Source organism: Tamandua tetradactyla, chromosome 8 (assembly GCF_023851605.1).
Source record: "Tamandua tetradactyla isolate mTamTet1 chromosome 8, mTamTet1.pri, whole genome shotgun sequence".
Lineage (NCBI taxonomy): Eukaryota > Metazoa > Chordata > Mammalia > Pilosa > Myrmecophagidae > Tamandua > Tamandua tetradactyla.
The window spans coordinates 82,289,989-82,307,478 of NC_135334.1; the positions used below are offsets into that span (position 1 = coordinate 82,289,989).

The 17,490-nt window shown below is 37.7% G+C and overlaps 1 protein-coding gene across 8 annotated transcripts in view; it reads right to left on the bottom strand.

The window, feature by feature from the left end:
* Nucleotides 1–17,490, bottom strand: part of RIC3 (RIC3 acetylcholine receptor chaperone) — a 94,384-nt gene that overhangs the window by 16,993 nt on the left and 59,901 nt on the right. For 6 of the 8 annotated variants that reach the window (XR_013156801.1, XM_077113884.1, XM_077113882.1 and 3 more), the window contains one exon: nucleotides 9,336–9,484. Coding sequence is in view for 7 of the 8 variants with exons in the window: in XM_077113884.1 (XP_076969999.1) it covers nucleotides 9,336–9,484 (149 nt within the window). In the remaining variant the exon portion in view is untranslated. The remainder of the gene's footprint in view (nucleotides 1–9,335; nucleotides 9,485–17,490) is intronic. The other 2 variants (XM_077113885.1, XM_077113883.1) reach the window with 1 other exon arrangement.

Consider the following 17,490-nt stretch of genomic DNA (forward strand, 5'->3'; position numbering starts at 1 on the left):
GAACGCCTCTTTGGGTCTATTCTCTTTGGGGTGCGCTGCACTTCTTGGCTCTGTAATTTTAGGTCTTTCATAAGAGTTGGGAAATTTTCAGTGATAATTTCTTCCATTAGTTTTTCTCCTCCTTTTCCCTTCTCTTCTCCTTCTGGGACACCCACAACATGTATATTTGTGCGCTTCATATTGTCCTTCAGTTCCCTGATCCCCTGTTCAAATTTTTCCATTCTTTTCCCTATAGTTTGTTTCTTTTTGGAATTCAGATGTTCCATCCTCCAAATCACTAATTCTATCTTCTGTCTCTTTAAATCTATCATTGTAGGTATCCATTGTTTTTTCCATCTTTTCTACTTTATCCTTCACTCCCATAAGTTCTGTGATTTGTTTTTTCAGTTTTTCTATTTCTTCTTTTTGTTCAGCCCATGTCTTCTTCATGTCCTCCCTCAATTTATCGATTTCGTTTTTGAAGAGGTTTTCCATTTCTGTTTGTATATTCAGCATTAGTTTTCTCAGCTCCTGTATCTCATTTGAACTATTGGTTTGTTCCTTTGACTGGGCCATATCTTCAATTTTCCTGGTGTCATTTGTTATTTTTTGCTGGCGTCTGGACATTTAGTCAGATTTCCCTGAGTGTGAGACCCAGCAGGTTGAACGACTTTCCTGTGAAGTCTCTGGGCTCTGTTTTTTTTTATCCTGCCCAGTATGTGGTGCTTGTCTGTCTGCGGGTCCCACCAGCAAAAGATGTTGTAGCTCCTTTATTAATGCCACTATTGGTGTTTGGTTGGACCCACGCCCTGCCACTGTTGGAGACTCCCTCCTCTCCCTCCGTGCAGCCACCTATGGGGGAGGGGCACCGGCCGTCGGCCGCCGCGACATGGGGAACTTGCTGATCCGAGACTCACCGCCGGACCGGGACGCCACCTGTGGGGGAGGGGCACTAGTCGCTGCCCGCCGTGGCTTGGGGAACTCGTTGATCCGAGACTCGCCGCTGGACCAGGAAGCCGCCTGTGGGGGAGGGGTGCCGGTCGCTGGCCGCCGCGGCTTGGGGAACTCGCTGATCCGAGACTCTCAGCCGGTCCGGGAAGGAGGGAGGGAGGGGTGCCAGCCGCCGTGGCCCGGGGAAGCGCGCGCTGCTCGGGGAGCTCACCACAGCGGAGTCTCACAGCCGGTCCAGCCAGTCCAGACTAGGATACGCTGTGTGTCCGGTCCCTGCCGTGGCCCCGGGAGCTGTTCTGCACTGTTTCTGGTCACCTAGTAGTTGCTCTGGAGGAGGAACTAAGACGCGCGTACCTTACTAAGCCGCCATCTTGGCCCTCACCTCCTACTGTTGAGTTTTGAGAGTTCTTTATATATTCTAGATACTAGCCCTTTGCTGGATATGTGGTAGGCAAACATTTTCTTCCACTGTAGTTTGTCATTTCTTCCTCTTAATTATTTTTCTGCAGAGAAAATTTTTAATTTTTGATGAAGTCCAGTTTATCAACTTTTATGATTTATATTTGTTACCATGCCTAGTCCTAGATCCTGAAGATTATTTTCATGTTTTTTCCTAATAGTTTTTGTTTTTTAATTTTTATTTATTTATTTTTTTAATTTTTACATGGTCAGGCACCGGGAATCGAACCCAGGCCCTCTGGCATCGCAGGCAAACATTCCTGCCTGCTGAGCTACCGTGGCCCGCCCTTTCCTAATAGTTTTACGTTAAAAAGTTCATGACCATTTTGGGTTGATTTTTATATAAGTTGTGAGACTTAGGCTGAGGTTCATATATTTTTTACTATGGCTGTCCAATTGCTCCAGCACCATTTGTTGAAAGCTCCACTGAACCGATTTTGCAACTTTGTTAAGTCATACAGGAGTTACTGCTTTTTGCATAAGTCATGCATATTTATATGGGTCTATTTCTTGGTTCTCTGTTCTGTTCCATTTATCCCTCGACAATACCATAAGTTTTGATTACTGTAGTTACATTATAAGTCTTCAAATTAGGTAGATTAATTCCTCCCACTTTAATTTTCTTTTTCAAAATTCTCTCTTTCCACATACACTGAAGAATAATCTTGACTGTATCTACAAAATATCTTGCTCAGATTTTGATAGGAACTGCACTAAACCTGTATGTCAGTCTGGAATGCATTGATAACTATAGTATATAGAGTCTCCTAATCCATAAGCATGCTGTCTCTCTCCATTTAGATTTTCTATAATCTTTTGTCAACACTGTGTAGTTTTCAGCACAGAAATACTGTACATATTTTGTTTGATTAACACCTAAGTATTTAATTTTTGAGTGACTGTAAATGAGATATTTTTAATTTGTGTTCAGTATTCACTACTTGTATATAGAAATTACAATTGATTTTTGTGGTTAATTTTGTATCTTGCAACCATGCTGAACTCATTAGTTCTAGGAATTTTTTTGCAGATTCCTTATAATTTTCTACATATACAATTACGTCATCTGTAAATAAGGATAGTTTTATTTCTCCCTTTCTGACCTGTATGTCTTTTATTTCCTTTTCTTGTCTGACTGCACTGTCTAAATCTTCCAACACTGTGTTTAAGACTGTGAGAGCAGGCATCCTTGCCTTGTTCCCACTCTTAGGGGAAACCATTTATTATTCACCATTATGTATAATGTTAGCTGTAAGTTCTATGTAGATTTGCTTTATCAAATTGAGGAAGTTCCCCTATAGTCCTATTTTTCTGAGTTTTTATCATCAATGAATAGATGCTGTATTTGTCTTATGCTCAAAAAGTTCCTTCCTACTAAAGAGTCAATAAATATTCAAAGCTTTTTTTTTTTTTAAGTTTTTGAAGCTCTGCTTCCCCAGCCCACACTAACTACTTAATAAATCTGGAATTTATTAATATGTAGCTCTTCTGCTTCTCTAATAATGGAGTAGCAGGGACCAGATTTATGTTCCTCTCCTTTCCCTCCTGCATTAAACTGGGAAAAAAGATAAAACAGTATATGAAACACTGGCTTTCAAACATTAGAAAAGTGGCATTGTAGAACTGTGATCCTTGAGAGAAGAGAAACAGAACTCAATGTATCAACGAGTTGTAGAGACAGAGATTAGAGTTCAGTGAGGCCTGTACAGCTAGAATATACAGGGAGGAATACTGAAAAGAAAGGAACCCCATAGAGAAAGAGCTCCAAAGACAGGTATTGGGATTCTTTCATGCATATTATCTGAGTACCATACACAGGGAAAAATACTACACAAGGTAAGAAAAAGAACGCATTAGGTATAAAAATTCCTGGAGCTCACTCATACTAGGATTAGCTCATGTTCCTACTAATCAGAGTGGAACATCAGGAGGAGACTTTGGAGAACACTGCCTTACTAGTGAGGCCTAATTAGCCCTAAAGATAAGGTGTCTCTGAACCCACCCTCACAAAGCTTAAAAACAATTCCTGAAAGGACAAACTGATTTCTGGTGACTTAACTGCATGTTAAAAAAAGAGTCAATACTATTTAAAATAACAAAACTCCAGCATTGGACAATGTAAAATGTGCACTATCCATTACCCAATCAAAATTTATCAGATATGCAAAAGAAAGAAAGAAAAAAACAAGTAACAAGGACACCTATAACAAGGAGAAAAATCAATCACAAACACAGAAACAGACACAGAAATTATACAAATGGTACAATTAGTAGACAAGATTAAGGCAATTATTATTAATGTACCTCATATGTTCAATGAAGTAGAAGAAATCATAAGCACATGAGGAGAGAAACAGAAGTTAGAAAAAAACAGACCCAAAAGGAACTTTCAGAGATAATACAATACCTGAAATTTACAAAGCACTCAATGGGGTTAACAGCAGGTTCAATACTATAGAAGAAAAGACCAGCAAATGTGAAGACATAGTAAGAAAAATTATCCAAATTTAAACATGGCAAAGAAAAATGATGGGAAATAAATGAATAGACCATATGTGACTCGTGGGGCAACATTAAGCATTATTATATATGCACAACTGGAGAACCAGGAGAGGAGAGACTACAAAGAAATGATGGGCAAAACTGATGAAAACTATAACCCTACAAACATATTGCTCAAGAACCCAAAGCAAAAGAAACGAACAGAAAACTACACCAAGGAATATCATAATTAAAATAGCTGAAAACACAATAGTGAGAAAATCATGAAAGTAGCCAAAGAAAGGATGTAACACAAAGAAGTAAGCATTAGAATGACAGCAGATTTATCATCAGAAACTCTGCAGGCTGGAAGACAATTAAGAGATAAGAGACATCTTTAACATCTTGAAAGGAAAAAATAATAATTCTATAAAGGAAAATATCTTTCAAAATTTTAAAGTGAATTGGAAATTGTATTCATTCAAATGAAAGCTGAGAGAATTCACTGCCAGAAAACCTAAACTGTAAGATATGTTACAAAATATTTTCAAGCAAAGAGAAAGTGATACTGGAGGAAATAGATTTATACTATTGTCATGTTCTTATATTATACATGAAGTGAATATAATATTATTTGAAGGCAGACAGTGATAAACTAAAGATGCATTTTGTAAACCCTAGAGCAGTCACTTTAAAACAACAAAAAACCAAAGAAGCAAGCTAATAAGCCAAAAGTGGAGATAAATGGAATATGAGTGACATCATCAACATGGTGATTTAAGACATCTGCTAGAAAATTCTCCAGGAAAATTCTCAGAATCAGCTAATAAAAGGAGTATGTTAGAGACTAGAGAACAACTTCACAAGAGATGAACACAAGAAAAAGAAATAAAATCACCAAAATGAGGAGGGGATTTGCATCCCAGACCACCCAGTTCAGGCCTCTCCCCGTCACTTGATTCCTCACAACTTGGGAGTTGCAGAGATGTAGCACAGCCTGGGTCCCTCCTGCTGCAGATGCAGGCCATGGAGAACGGAACTAAACTGGTATAAGACAGGACAGGTCCCAGAACTGAAAATTGTAATGAAAAGGGGACACTGAATGAGGTAGAGAATTTAAACAAGTCACAGGTGCTGGAGAGAAAATTCTGCATAAAACAAACAGAACAGATCAAGATTCCCAGGGAAGGAACACAGAATAGGATGCATCTTCCTGGACATAAAACAACTGCATATAACCGGACTATCTTAAAAACTGTTCCATACATTCAAGGTAAGAATCAGGTAAAAAAAGAGCTGAGAAAATCTGAATGGTTAAACATGAGCTACTTTAAAGGTCCAGAATAAGCTGGATGAAGTACCAAAGAAAAGCTTTAACACAATGCCAATCAACAATAAAACCCTAAGCAAGAGGAAGAAATGACCTTCAGAGTTAACACATCAAAATAATCAAATGCCCAGATATCAGCAAAAACTTACAGCCATACTAAGAAAAAGGAAGATATGGTTCAATCAAGGGAACAAATTAAAACTTCTAAGGAGCCACAGAATTTGGAACAATAAATCAAAGAAATTCAAACAAATCTCCTAAATCAATTCAAAGAGATACAGGAAGATATGGATAGAAATAAATTAATGGGTGGATACAGACCAAAATGATATTAAAAAGACAATGTATAAGCCTAAAGAAAAATCTGAAACCTCAAAAACAACATTAACAAATTATGGGGATGAAAGGCACAATAATAGAGATTAAAAATACACTAGAGGCATACAACAGTAAATCTGAATAGGCAGAAAAATCAGTGAACCAGAAAATGGGACAATTTAAATCACACAGCCAGAACAACAAAGAAAAGAACAGAAAAAGTTGAGCAGTGTCTCAGGGACTTTAGTGACAGCAAGAAGACTACAAACATACACATCACAGGAATCCCAAAAGAAGAAGCCAAGGGAAAAGGGGCAGCAAGGATATATGAGGAAATAATGGCCGAAAATTTTCCAACTCTTACGAAAGACATAAATATAAATGTCCAAGAAGCACAATGTACTCCAAACAGAATAAGCCCATTAATAAAAGACCTACTCCAAGATGCACACTAATCAGAATGTCATATTCCAAAGATAAAAAGAGAATTCTGAAAGCAGTAAGAGAATAGCAATTTGTCACAAATTAAGCGATCCTCAATAAGACTAAGTTTTAATTTTCATCAGAAATCATGGAGGTGAAAAGGAAGTGGTATATATTTAATGTACTGAAAGAAAAACGGCCAGCCCTAAATTCTTCATCTGGTAAAACTGTCCTCCAAAAATAAGGGAGGAACTTCATCACTGTTAGACCACCCTATAATAAATGCTAATGGAAATTCTGCAGGTTGAAAGGAAAGGATATTAGACAACTGAGTGAAGTCACATGAAGACATAAAGATCTCTGGTAGAGATAATGACATGGGTACTACTTTATTTCTTATTTCTAAATCCACTTTTTACTTCCTACAGAATGTAAAAAGCAATGCATAAAATGTAATGACAAGTCAATGGTTTTGGACTGATAATGTATAAATATGTAATGTGGACGAGAACTACAGAAAGGTAGAATGAAGGAGTGTGGGAACATAGTTTATGTATGCTGTTGAAGTTATTAAGTTGGTATCAAAGCAAATGATACTGTTACAGATTTAGGATGCTAAATTTAAGCCTCATAGTAGACAAAAAGAAAATAGCATAGCATATGCAAACTCAGAGATAGAAAGTAGAGCACAGGTTACCAGGGGTGGGGGACTGGGGCAATGGGGTGTTAATGCAAAGTTGGATGGTGGTGAGGGCACTACAATGTTGTGAATGTGATTAATCCCACGGAATGGTGTGCTTGGGAGGGGCTGGGATGGGAAAGTTTATGTTCTGTGCTTCCACAATTAAAAAAAGAGAGAGAAACTAAAGAGATAATGATGATTAAATGCAATACATGATACTGAATGAGAACTAAGAAGGAGGAGAAATGGCTCAAAAGGACATTATCCAGACATTAGAAAAAATTGGAATATAGACTATAAGCTTTTTATCAATATTAAATTTCATGAATTTGATAACTACTTAACGTGATTACATAAGTGAATATCCTTATTCTTAGGAAATGTACATGAAAGTATTATGTGTACAAGGAGATGATGTGTGCATCCTGCTCTTAAATGTTCAGAAGACAGACATATAGAGAGGCAGACAAATAGAAAGAAACAAAGGAAGGAAGAAAAGCAGGCAGGCACTACAGAGATGGAAAATGTTAAAATTGGTGAATGTGGGCATCTAGGTAGCTGGAGGTATGTTGGTGTTCTATGTATTATTTTTCCAACTGTCCTTGAAGAGTGAAGTTATTTTGAAATTAAAAACTGGAAGAAAAAAAAACAGAAAAATGCTCAGCAATATAAGAATAGAAAGAACTTTCCTCAGTCTGACAAAGGGCATCCATGAAAAAAACTATAGCTCACATCCTACTAATGGAGACTGTCTGAATGCTTACCCTAACATGGGTATGCAAGGATGTTTGCTCTTACCACTCCTATTCAGCATCGTGGTGGAGGTCCTAGCCAATGCAAATAAGGCTAGAAAAAGAAAATACATAAGTTTATAGCATATGAACTGAGAAGGAAAAACTGAAACTGCCTTTACTCCCAATTTGTTGGTCTCTAAAAAAATCTAAGAAATCTTAAAAAACTAAAAGATTCTAGAGCTAATAAGTGAATTTAGCAAGGTCACAGGTTACAAGGTCAGGATACAAAAATCAACTCTATTTCTATATAAAAGCAACAAATGAAAGTTAAAAAATATCCTTTTTTTTTTTTTACATGGGCAGGCACTAGGAATCGACCCCAGGTCCTCTGGCATGGCAGGCAAGCATTCTTGCCTGCTGAGCCACTGTGGTCTGCCCAAAAGTTGAAAAATTTTTAAGTACCAATAATAATAGCACCAAAAATATAACTGCTTAGAGATATATTTACAGACAGTTCACCAAAGATATATGGATGGCAAATAAGCACATAAAAAATGTTCAACATCATTAGTCATTAGGAAAATGCAAATTAGAATCACAATAAGATATCAAAATATACTCAACAAAATGGCAAAAAATGAAAAAGACTGGCATTAAGAAGTATTAGCAAAAATTTAGACTAACTGGAATTCTCATGCATCGCTGGAGGATTGGAAAATGGTAGGGCCACTTTGCAAAAATTTCTAATAAAGTTAAATACACACACAAAAAAGTTAGATACATATGTGGTAGTTAGGTTCAGTTGTCAACTTGGCCAGGTGAAGGTACCTAGTTCTGTTGCTGTGGACATGAGCCCATGGTACATGAACCTCATCTGTTGCTCATTACATCTGCAGTCGCTAGGAGGCATGCCTGCTGCAATGAATGATGTTTGAGTTAATTGGCTGGTGCTTAAATGAGAGAGTTCAACGTAGCACAGCCCAGGCAGCTCAGCATACCTCATCTCAGCACTTGCAGCTCAGCTCAGGCCTTTGGAGATGCAGAAAGGGATCACCCCAGGGAAAGTTGTTGGAACACAGAGGCCTGAAGAGAAGGCCAGCAGAGATCACCCTGTGCCTTCCCGTGTAAGAAAGAACCTCAGTTGAAAGTTAGCTGCCTTTCCTCTGAAGAACTAATGAAATAAATCCCCTTTTATCAAAAGCCAGTCCATCTCCTGTGTGTTTCATTCCAGCAGCTAGCAAACTGGAACAATACATTTACCTTTTACACAGAAATCTCATTCCCAGGTGATATCCAAGAAAAATAAAAACACATATTCAAACAAAGACTTATATATGAGCTTAATTCATATAAGCTGGAAACAGTCCAAATGTTCCTCTCATGCATGGACAAATTATAGTATAGTCATACAATGAAACACTATACAGCAAAAAAAAAAAAAAAGATACACAGATTAATCACAAAAGCATTATATTAAATGTCAGAAACAGAAAAGCTTGTGCAGTATGACCCAAAAACTATAGGGACAGGGTGCATAGGTCGTTCAGTGGTAGCAGTAGAATTCTGGCCTGCCATGTGGCAGAGAGCCAGGTTCAATTCCTGGCCCATGCATTCCAAAAAAAACCTATAGGGACAGAAAGCAGTTCAGTTGTTGTGGAGGGGAAAAGGGGATTAACAGTACAGGAGAGGGAACTTTTGGGGTGAAAATATTCTATATCATAATCATGGTATGATTATACAACTCCATACATTTGTCAAAACTCATCTTTATAGTTTACATATTATTATACAAATACATATAATTAATATGCACAGCAAATATGTAATTTACATATAATATGTAATTTATACATATATAAATATATATAATTTATATATATATAATACATATATAACATAATAAAGCTTGTTTTAAAAAAATTCTAAGATCTCTTTTCTGTGCTGACAACTAACAAAGAAAGGAGAAGACATTGTCTACCTTCCCAGTCCTCCATGTAAGGGGCCTCCTCAGCTTCTTTCTCTGGAGTGGTTCTGTCAATGAATTTTCCTTCCTTCATGACCCTGGTGATTTCTCGGAGTTGGTGTAGCAAACGTTTCTCTTGGTCAGAAGTCACAGTCTGTGTTCTGCTTAGAAATACCAGACAAGCCATTTAGTGTTAAATACTCCTAGGCAATGGACATACACATCAGGGTATGTCTGAATCCTCAAACAGAAGTTCAACAGCAGCAAATAATTATTCTAGGAACTGATTCAGAACTGCAAAGCTGGGATGAAATCTTAGAGATATTAGTGCAATGTTTTGATTTTACAATTGGGAAAACTAAGGCCCAGAATAAATCAGGTGATTGCCCAAGGTCAGACAATGAGTTAATGTGATGATGGAACCAGACCCCAAAATATCTCAGCTTTTAGTCCAGTGTCCTTTCCAGTGTAATCTCACTGCTCTGGTTCTCCAATCTCCAAACAATTTGACTGTTGTTCACATCACTCCAGCAGTCCAAGCCACTTTTCTCTGAAGCAAGGTCACCAAAAGAAAATATGCTAGGATATTAGCCTCAAAGAAAAACATGCTACCAGGCCAACCCTAGAATCATCAGGCTCAATCCTCTTGTGCAGGAATAAGGATAAATCCTAAAATTTCAGAGCTGGATCATTATGACAACACAATCTTCTAGTTCAGAGAAATTTTGGAAACTGAGGCCCATAGATGGGAAATTATATATTTAATCACACTGTAGTTAACAGCAGCACTATAACTAAAATTAAAGTCTCCTGACTTCTGATAGCATTCTGTGCAATTCCTGAAGCACAGTGCTTGAGTTCCATGTACAGTTTGGAAAACCTGGGTTGGAGTTCCAACTTAGCTGTGTAGCTCTGGGCAAATGTCTGCAAAAATAAATTGAAGTTCAAAGATAATCACTGTGATTATTTTCTCTGAGAAAAAAGCACTGCATCACGCTGATATACAGACAAGGCCCTATTTAGAACACTGAGGCTTATCTACTTTGGAACCAGTTTTATCTAGTGGCAGGATTTAACAGGGGCTACTTATTTTCTTCTTAAAAACCCAAAGCAAACAAATCAATAATGGATGAAGGAAAAAATTATGCACTCTAAACGTACATTCCTTTTTATGCTCAGCCTAACAAATTTTAGCCATAATGACTAATGGGGGGGGGATTATTTTTCCCTCTAACATCAAGATAGTAACTGAGGAAAGTGAAGGTGTAATATTTCCACAGTTCTCAGGAGGAGAAAAGAAAAAGCCCCATGAGCTCCACTTTTTCCAAACTAAATGGCCTCAAAGCCATGAAGTAAAGAAACCTGCCTGTTCCACATTCAGCTAAAATCCTATGCTTATAGGACCTGTTACAGCTATATACTTATGATCAGTACTGGAGTCCTCACCACAACTGCTCATCTGCTCCACATAACCCGTAACCCTTACTATTAAAAAACACATTTTGTGGAAGGCTTCTGGGGCAGACTAGGGCACAAATAGCTAGAAGAACCTATATGTTATCACAAAGTTCTTGCCTTAGAGTGTTCTAGTTTGCTAGCTGCCAGAATGTAATATACCAGAAACAGAATGGCTTTTAAAAAGGGAATTTAATAAGTTGCTAGTTTATAGTCCTAAGGCCGAGAAATGTCCCAATTAAACAAGTCTATAGAAATGTCCAATCACAGGCATCCAGGGAAAGATACCTTGATTCAAGAAGGCCGATGATGTTCAGGGTCTCTCTCCCAAGTGAGAAGGCACATGGCGAACACAGTTACAGTTTCTCTTTTGGCAGGAAGGGCACATGGTGAACACGGTCAGGGCTCCTCTCTCATCTGTAAGGGCACATGGCAAACATGGCGTCATCTGCTAGCTTCTTCTTCTGGCTTCCTGTTTCATGAAGCTCTGTGGGAGGCGTTTTCCTTCTTCATCTCCAAAGCACTGGCTGATGGACTCTCTGCTTCATGGTGCTGCAGCATTCTCTGCTCTCTCCGAATCTCCTTCATTCTCCAAACTGTTCCCTCTTTTATAGGACTTCAGAAACTAATCAAGACCCGCCCAAATGGGTGGAGACAGGTTGTCACCTAATCCAGCTTAACAACCACTCTTGATTGGGTTATATCTTCAGGGAAATGATCTAATTACAGATTCAAACATACAGTATTGAATAGGGATTATTCTATCTTTATGAAATGGGATTTAGATTAAAACATGGCTTTTCTAGGGGACATACATCCTTTCAAACCAGCCACATGTTACTTCTCTGGGCTGTATGCAGGGCATTCTGATCTTTACTAAACATTTTGATTTTCTAGTTTGCTAACCCATGGGAAAATTAGAAACTCTTAGCTAAAAGAGTGATAACTGGATGTGACTAGGAGAAGAAAGACAGATGAGAGACTTTCTCAGAGAAACCCAAATTAAAGCATCCTCTCTTAATTCTGAACTAGTGTACTCATATTGTCTACATCATGCATCAGACAGTAATCACAGCCCACCCTATGATATTTTCTGATTGTAGTGTAATGAATGTTTTCAAACAATCCTTATTTTTTTCTATTTGGTCTGATACTCTTGAGGGCAGCAACAATAAGGTCACAGCAGTAATGGCACAGTGCCATGAACACTAAGTGCTCAAAAAATATTTTTTTTGTTTGATTAGTCTACATTTCCTCACCATCCATTTTCTCTTACCTCCCTGAAATCTGGCTTCCATCCCAACATCTAACTAAAACTCATGAAATCATCAGTGATCATTTTACTGTCAAGGGTCTTTTTCTTGCATTTCATTATTACTGACCTCTCTATATTGTGGAACACCCTCTCCTTGAAACTTCTTCCTCCTCTAGTTATTGCAACATTTGTATTTCCCCCTTTTCTTTAATCATTTCTTTTTTTCTCTTATACTGGCTCAAGTCCCTCCTCCTAACCTCTAAACATGGTTTTCTCAAATGCTCAGTCCTAGAACTCTAATCTCACCATTCTTACAATTATGCACCCAGGAAGCTGACTAAATCTCACAATTAAAACATCACCTCTAACCCGATGATGCCCAATCTCTACCCCTAATCTTGTCTTTTCACACAAAGGCCAGTTTCATAACTCCAGCTATCTACTGGCATTTCCATTTGGAGGGCTTGCCACTACCTTAAGTGAATCTTAAATTCACCCATCAAAACGAGATCCCAGTTGGCCCAGAATTATGAGCAGTCCATGGCAACCCAAGTGTGGATGGATATGGCAGATTCCAAGATGTGAGAAGACACAGTTGAGAGATAACCTCACCATACTTTTAAATGCTATAAACCCAAAGCAATCATCATGTTCTGAGTCTAAGCATTAGGTAGAGAGAGAATGAAACACATCCTAACACCATTTTTGGTCACAACAGAATTCAGGTTAGAAAACTGTAGGTCACTACAGCACAGTATATGTTTCAAGGATCTGGTGATCTTGTCTTTTCCCATGGACCTTTATCTCTCACTTCTACTGGAGTGACTTCCAAATCTACATCTTTGTTCTGACCTAAAGACCCAAATTTCCTACTGCTGTTACATATTAACACATGGATGTCTGGCAGCACTTCAACTATAATCAAAACTGAACTCATGATCCCCGCCCCAAAGCCTTATCTTCTTTCTCCTCTTCTGTGTTTTTATCCTGTTAATGCCATAATCTTCCTTTCCAGTTTGAGCTGTAAATCTTTACCTCCTCTTTATGTCTTTCTTCTCCCTTATTGCTCTTATTTAATTAGTAGTAGATGAAAAGTTAGAGTGAAGCCATCCATCCCCTCATCTCTCCTCCAAGGGTGGCCATGCCATTACATTCCAACCCCTTGGCTGCAGTGACTGATTCGGTGTGAAGTACAGGACCCCAGATGGGCCAACTGCATTTTCTCTTAAAATTGGATCTTGAACACAGAACTGAAAACTTGAAGTTAATTTGTACTGGCAGCATTAGTTAAAGATATTGTCCATTTGTTCCTGCTTCCTAAATCCCCAGAGCTGCAATGGTTCCTACCCTTCCTGAAACCTGTATCTTCAATTATTCCTCTGATAATGTGAGTTACCCCATATTCTTCCAATAAATTCTGTCACTTTCAATATTTTTTCAACAGAGTTGGCTGCTTGCAATCAAAGAATACTGTTACAGCCTACTTTTTTTTCCTTCTGTGAAATCCCGTTAATTTGGCCTTTCTTTTCTGCTTTCACTAAACTATTAATTACCTTTTACTAGGACTTTCTTAGTTACTTTCTAGCATGTAAACACTCTACAAATTACTTATAAAAACTGTTAATAAGAAATATGTAGAAATTAAATATGTACACTTAACCAACGTGTCAAAGAAGAAACTAGAAATATCTTGAGGCAAATGAAAATGAAAACATAATTTAAACTATGGGATGCAGCAAAGGCAGTGCTGTGAGGCAAATATATAGCTCTAAATGCTTACATTAAAAGGAAGAAGGGGTGCACGGGTGGTTCAGTGGTAGAATGCTCGTCTTTCATGCAGGAGACCTGGGTTCAATTTCCAGACCATGCACCCCAACCCCCAAAAAAGGAAGAAGAAACTCAAATCAGAGAGCTAAGCTAAAAATGGAGGTCTAAAGAAAGAAAACAAACTGAAACCAAAGGCAGAATGAGGAAATATTAGAGTGAAGAGAAATGAAATAGAGAATAGAAAACAGTAGAGAGAATCAATAGAACCAAAAGTTGTTTCTTTGAAAAGATCAATAAAATTAACGAACATTTAGCTAGACTTGAAGAAAAAAAGAGGACAGAAATAACTAAAATCAGAAATGAAAAGGGGGACATTATTATTAATTCCACAGAAATAAAAGACTGTAAAAAGATACCATGACTACCAACAAATTAGATAACCTAGATGAAATGGACCAATTCCTAAATACACACAAACTACCTGTGCAGACTGAAGAAGAAACAGAAGATCTCAACAAACCAATAACTAGTAAAGAGACTGAACGAATATAAAAAAACCTCCAAAAAAGAAAGGCCCTGGACCAGATGGCTTCATAGGGGAATTTTAAGAAACCTTCCATGAAGAGGGAACACAACCTAACTCATCCTATAAGGCCAAAAACAATCATCTTCATAGCAGAGCAAGGTAAAAATATCACAAGAAGAGAAAACTGTAGCTCAATATCCCTTATGAATATAGATGTAAAAATTCTCATCAAAGTACTAGCAAAACAAATCCAACAGCACATCAAGTGAATTATACACCATGATCAGGTGGGATTTATCCCAGATATGCAAGGGTGATTCAACATAAAAGTCAATGAATATAATACACCACATTAACAGAAGAAAGGGAAAAGTCACATGATCATCTCAACTGAGGTAGAAAATGCATTTGACTAAATCCAGCACCCCCATCCTGATAAAAAAAACTTAGAAAACTAGGAGTAGAAGGAAACTTCTTCATCAAAAAAGGACATATGAAAAATTCACAACTAACATCATACTCAATGGTGTGAGATTGAAAGTCTTCCCTTTAAAATCGGAATAAGACAAGGATGCCACTGTCACCACTGCTATTCAACATTGCCTACAAGTTCTAGCTAGAGTAATTAGGCAGGAAAAAGAAATAAAAGGCATTCAAATTGGAAAGAAAGAAGTAAAACTTTCACTATTTGCAGATGTCATGATCCTATACTTAGAAAATCCAGAAAAAAAAAAAAGGCAGCAAAGCTATTTAAGCTAATAAGCAAGTTCTGCAAAGTGGCAGGATACAAGATCAACATGCGAAAATCAATGGTGTTTCTATATACTAGTAATGAGCTATCTGAGGAGGTAATCAAGAAAAAAATTCCACTGACAATAGCACCTAAAGGAATCAAACATCTAGGAATAAGCCTAACCAAGAATGTAAAGGACCTGTACACAGAAAACTACAAAACACTGCTAAAAAAAATCAAAGACCGGAATAAATGGAAAAACATTCTGTGTTCGTGGATTAGAAGGCTAAATGTCATTTAGATGTCAATTCTACCCAAATTATCTACAGATTCAATGCAATACCAACCAAAATCCCAAACGATTACTCTGCAGAAATGGAGAAGCAAATTATCAATTTTATTTGGAAGGATAAGGGGCCTCAAATAGCCAAAAACATCTTGAAAAAGAAAATGAAGTGGGAGGACTCATGCTTCCTGACTTTAAAGCATATTATAAAGCCACAGTGGTCAAAAACAGCATGGTAGTGGCATAAAGATACACATATTGATCAATGGAATCAAACTGAGAACTCAGAAAGAGACCCTCAGATCTATATGGTCAATTGATTTTTGATAAGCTTCCCAAGCCTACTCAACTTAGACGGAACGGTCTCTTCAAAAATGGTGCTGGGAGAACTGCATATTCAGAGCCAAAAAAATGAAAGAGGATCCCTATCTCATATCCTACACAAAAACTAACTCAAAATGGATCAAAGACCTAAATATAAGAACCAGTGCCATAAAACTCCAAGAAGTAAAAGGAAAGATCTAGTGATAGGTGGTAGTTTTTCAGACTTTACAACCAAAGCACAAGCAATGAAAGAAAAAATTTATAAAATGGGAATGCCTCAGAAATCAAATACTTTAGCTATTTCAAAGGAGTTTGCCAAAAGGGTGAAAAGGTAACCAACTCAATGGGAGACAATATTTGGAAATCACATGTTCTACTTTGCTAGCTGCCGGAATGCAATATTCTAGAAACAGAATGGCTTTTAAAAAAAGGAATTTAATGAGTTGCTAGTTTCCAGTTCTAAAGCTGAGAAAATGTCCCAATTAAAACAAGTCTATAGAAATGTCCATTCAAAGGCATCCAGGGAAAGATACCTTGGTTCAAGAAGGCCAATGAAGTTCAGGGTTTCTCTCTTACCCGAGAAGGCACATGAAATCCTACAACTCAACAATAAAGAGACAAACAACCCAATTTAAAAAATGGGCAAACCAAATGTTCTAAAAAACGATGATGGTGATGAATATACTATTATGTGATGATATTGTGAGCCATTGACTATACACCATGTACGGAATGTTTGTATGTTAAGAATGTTTGTGTTTGTCTGAATGAAGCAGCATGTGAGAATGATAGAGGGAGGAGGGCTAGGGGCACAATGAAACCAGAAGGAAAGATAGACGATAAAGACTGAGATGGTATAATCTAGGAATGCCTAGAGTGTACAATGATAGTGACTAAATGCACAAATTAAAAAATGTTTTTGCATGAGGAAGAACAAAGGAGTGTCAATATTGTAGGGTGTTGAAAACAGATGGTAGTTCATATTTTAAAACTTCAACTTGTGTGTGAGACCAAAGAAAAAATGTTTATTTGGTACAAAATTTATATTTTGAATAGTACATTTCCTAATATAACTTATATGGACAGGTTAACTGAACACCATAAGTACATGGAACCTTGAACAGCGCATGAGATTTTGTAGGTTCGTCCAGAGTGATGCTCCAATAAATCTCAGAGTGATCTGAACAGTAAATAAAAAAGTATTAGCAAAGTCCCCTTGGGGGAATGGCGAGAAAGGGGGAAAATTCAACTTCCCCATTTGGAGAATTCCTGATATTCTTGCAAGCAGTGGGGACAACCAAATCAATAGGCGAGTCCTCACTCTTGGGTGAATATGAAACTTATCCCTCACTCTTGGGAATATGAAACTTACCCCTGCAAAGGACAGCCTAAGCCTACTTAAAATTAGGCCTAAGACTCACCATCAGAGAACCTCTTCTGTTGCTCAAATGTGGCCTATCTCTATCAGCCAACATGGCAAGCAAACTCACTGCCCTCCCCCTCTCTATATGGGACATGACTCCCAGGGGTATAAACCTCCCTGGCAGCACAGGACAGAGATCCTAGAATGAGCTGGGATTCAGTATCAAGGGGTTGAGAAAATCTGCTCAACCAAAAGGGGGAAGAGAGAAATGAGACAAAATAAAGCGTCAGTGGCTGAGAGATTTCAAACAGAGTCAAAAGGTTATCCTGGAGGTTATTTTTGTGCATTTTACAGATATCCCCTTTTTAGTTTAAGGTGTATTAGAAAGGCTAGAGGGAAGTGCCTGAAACTGTAGAGCTATGTTCCAGTAGCTATGGGAACAAAGGTTAAAATCTATTGAG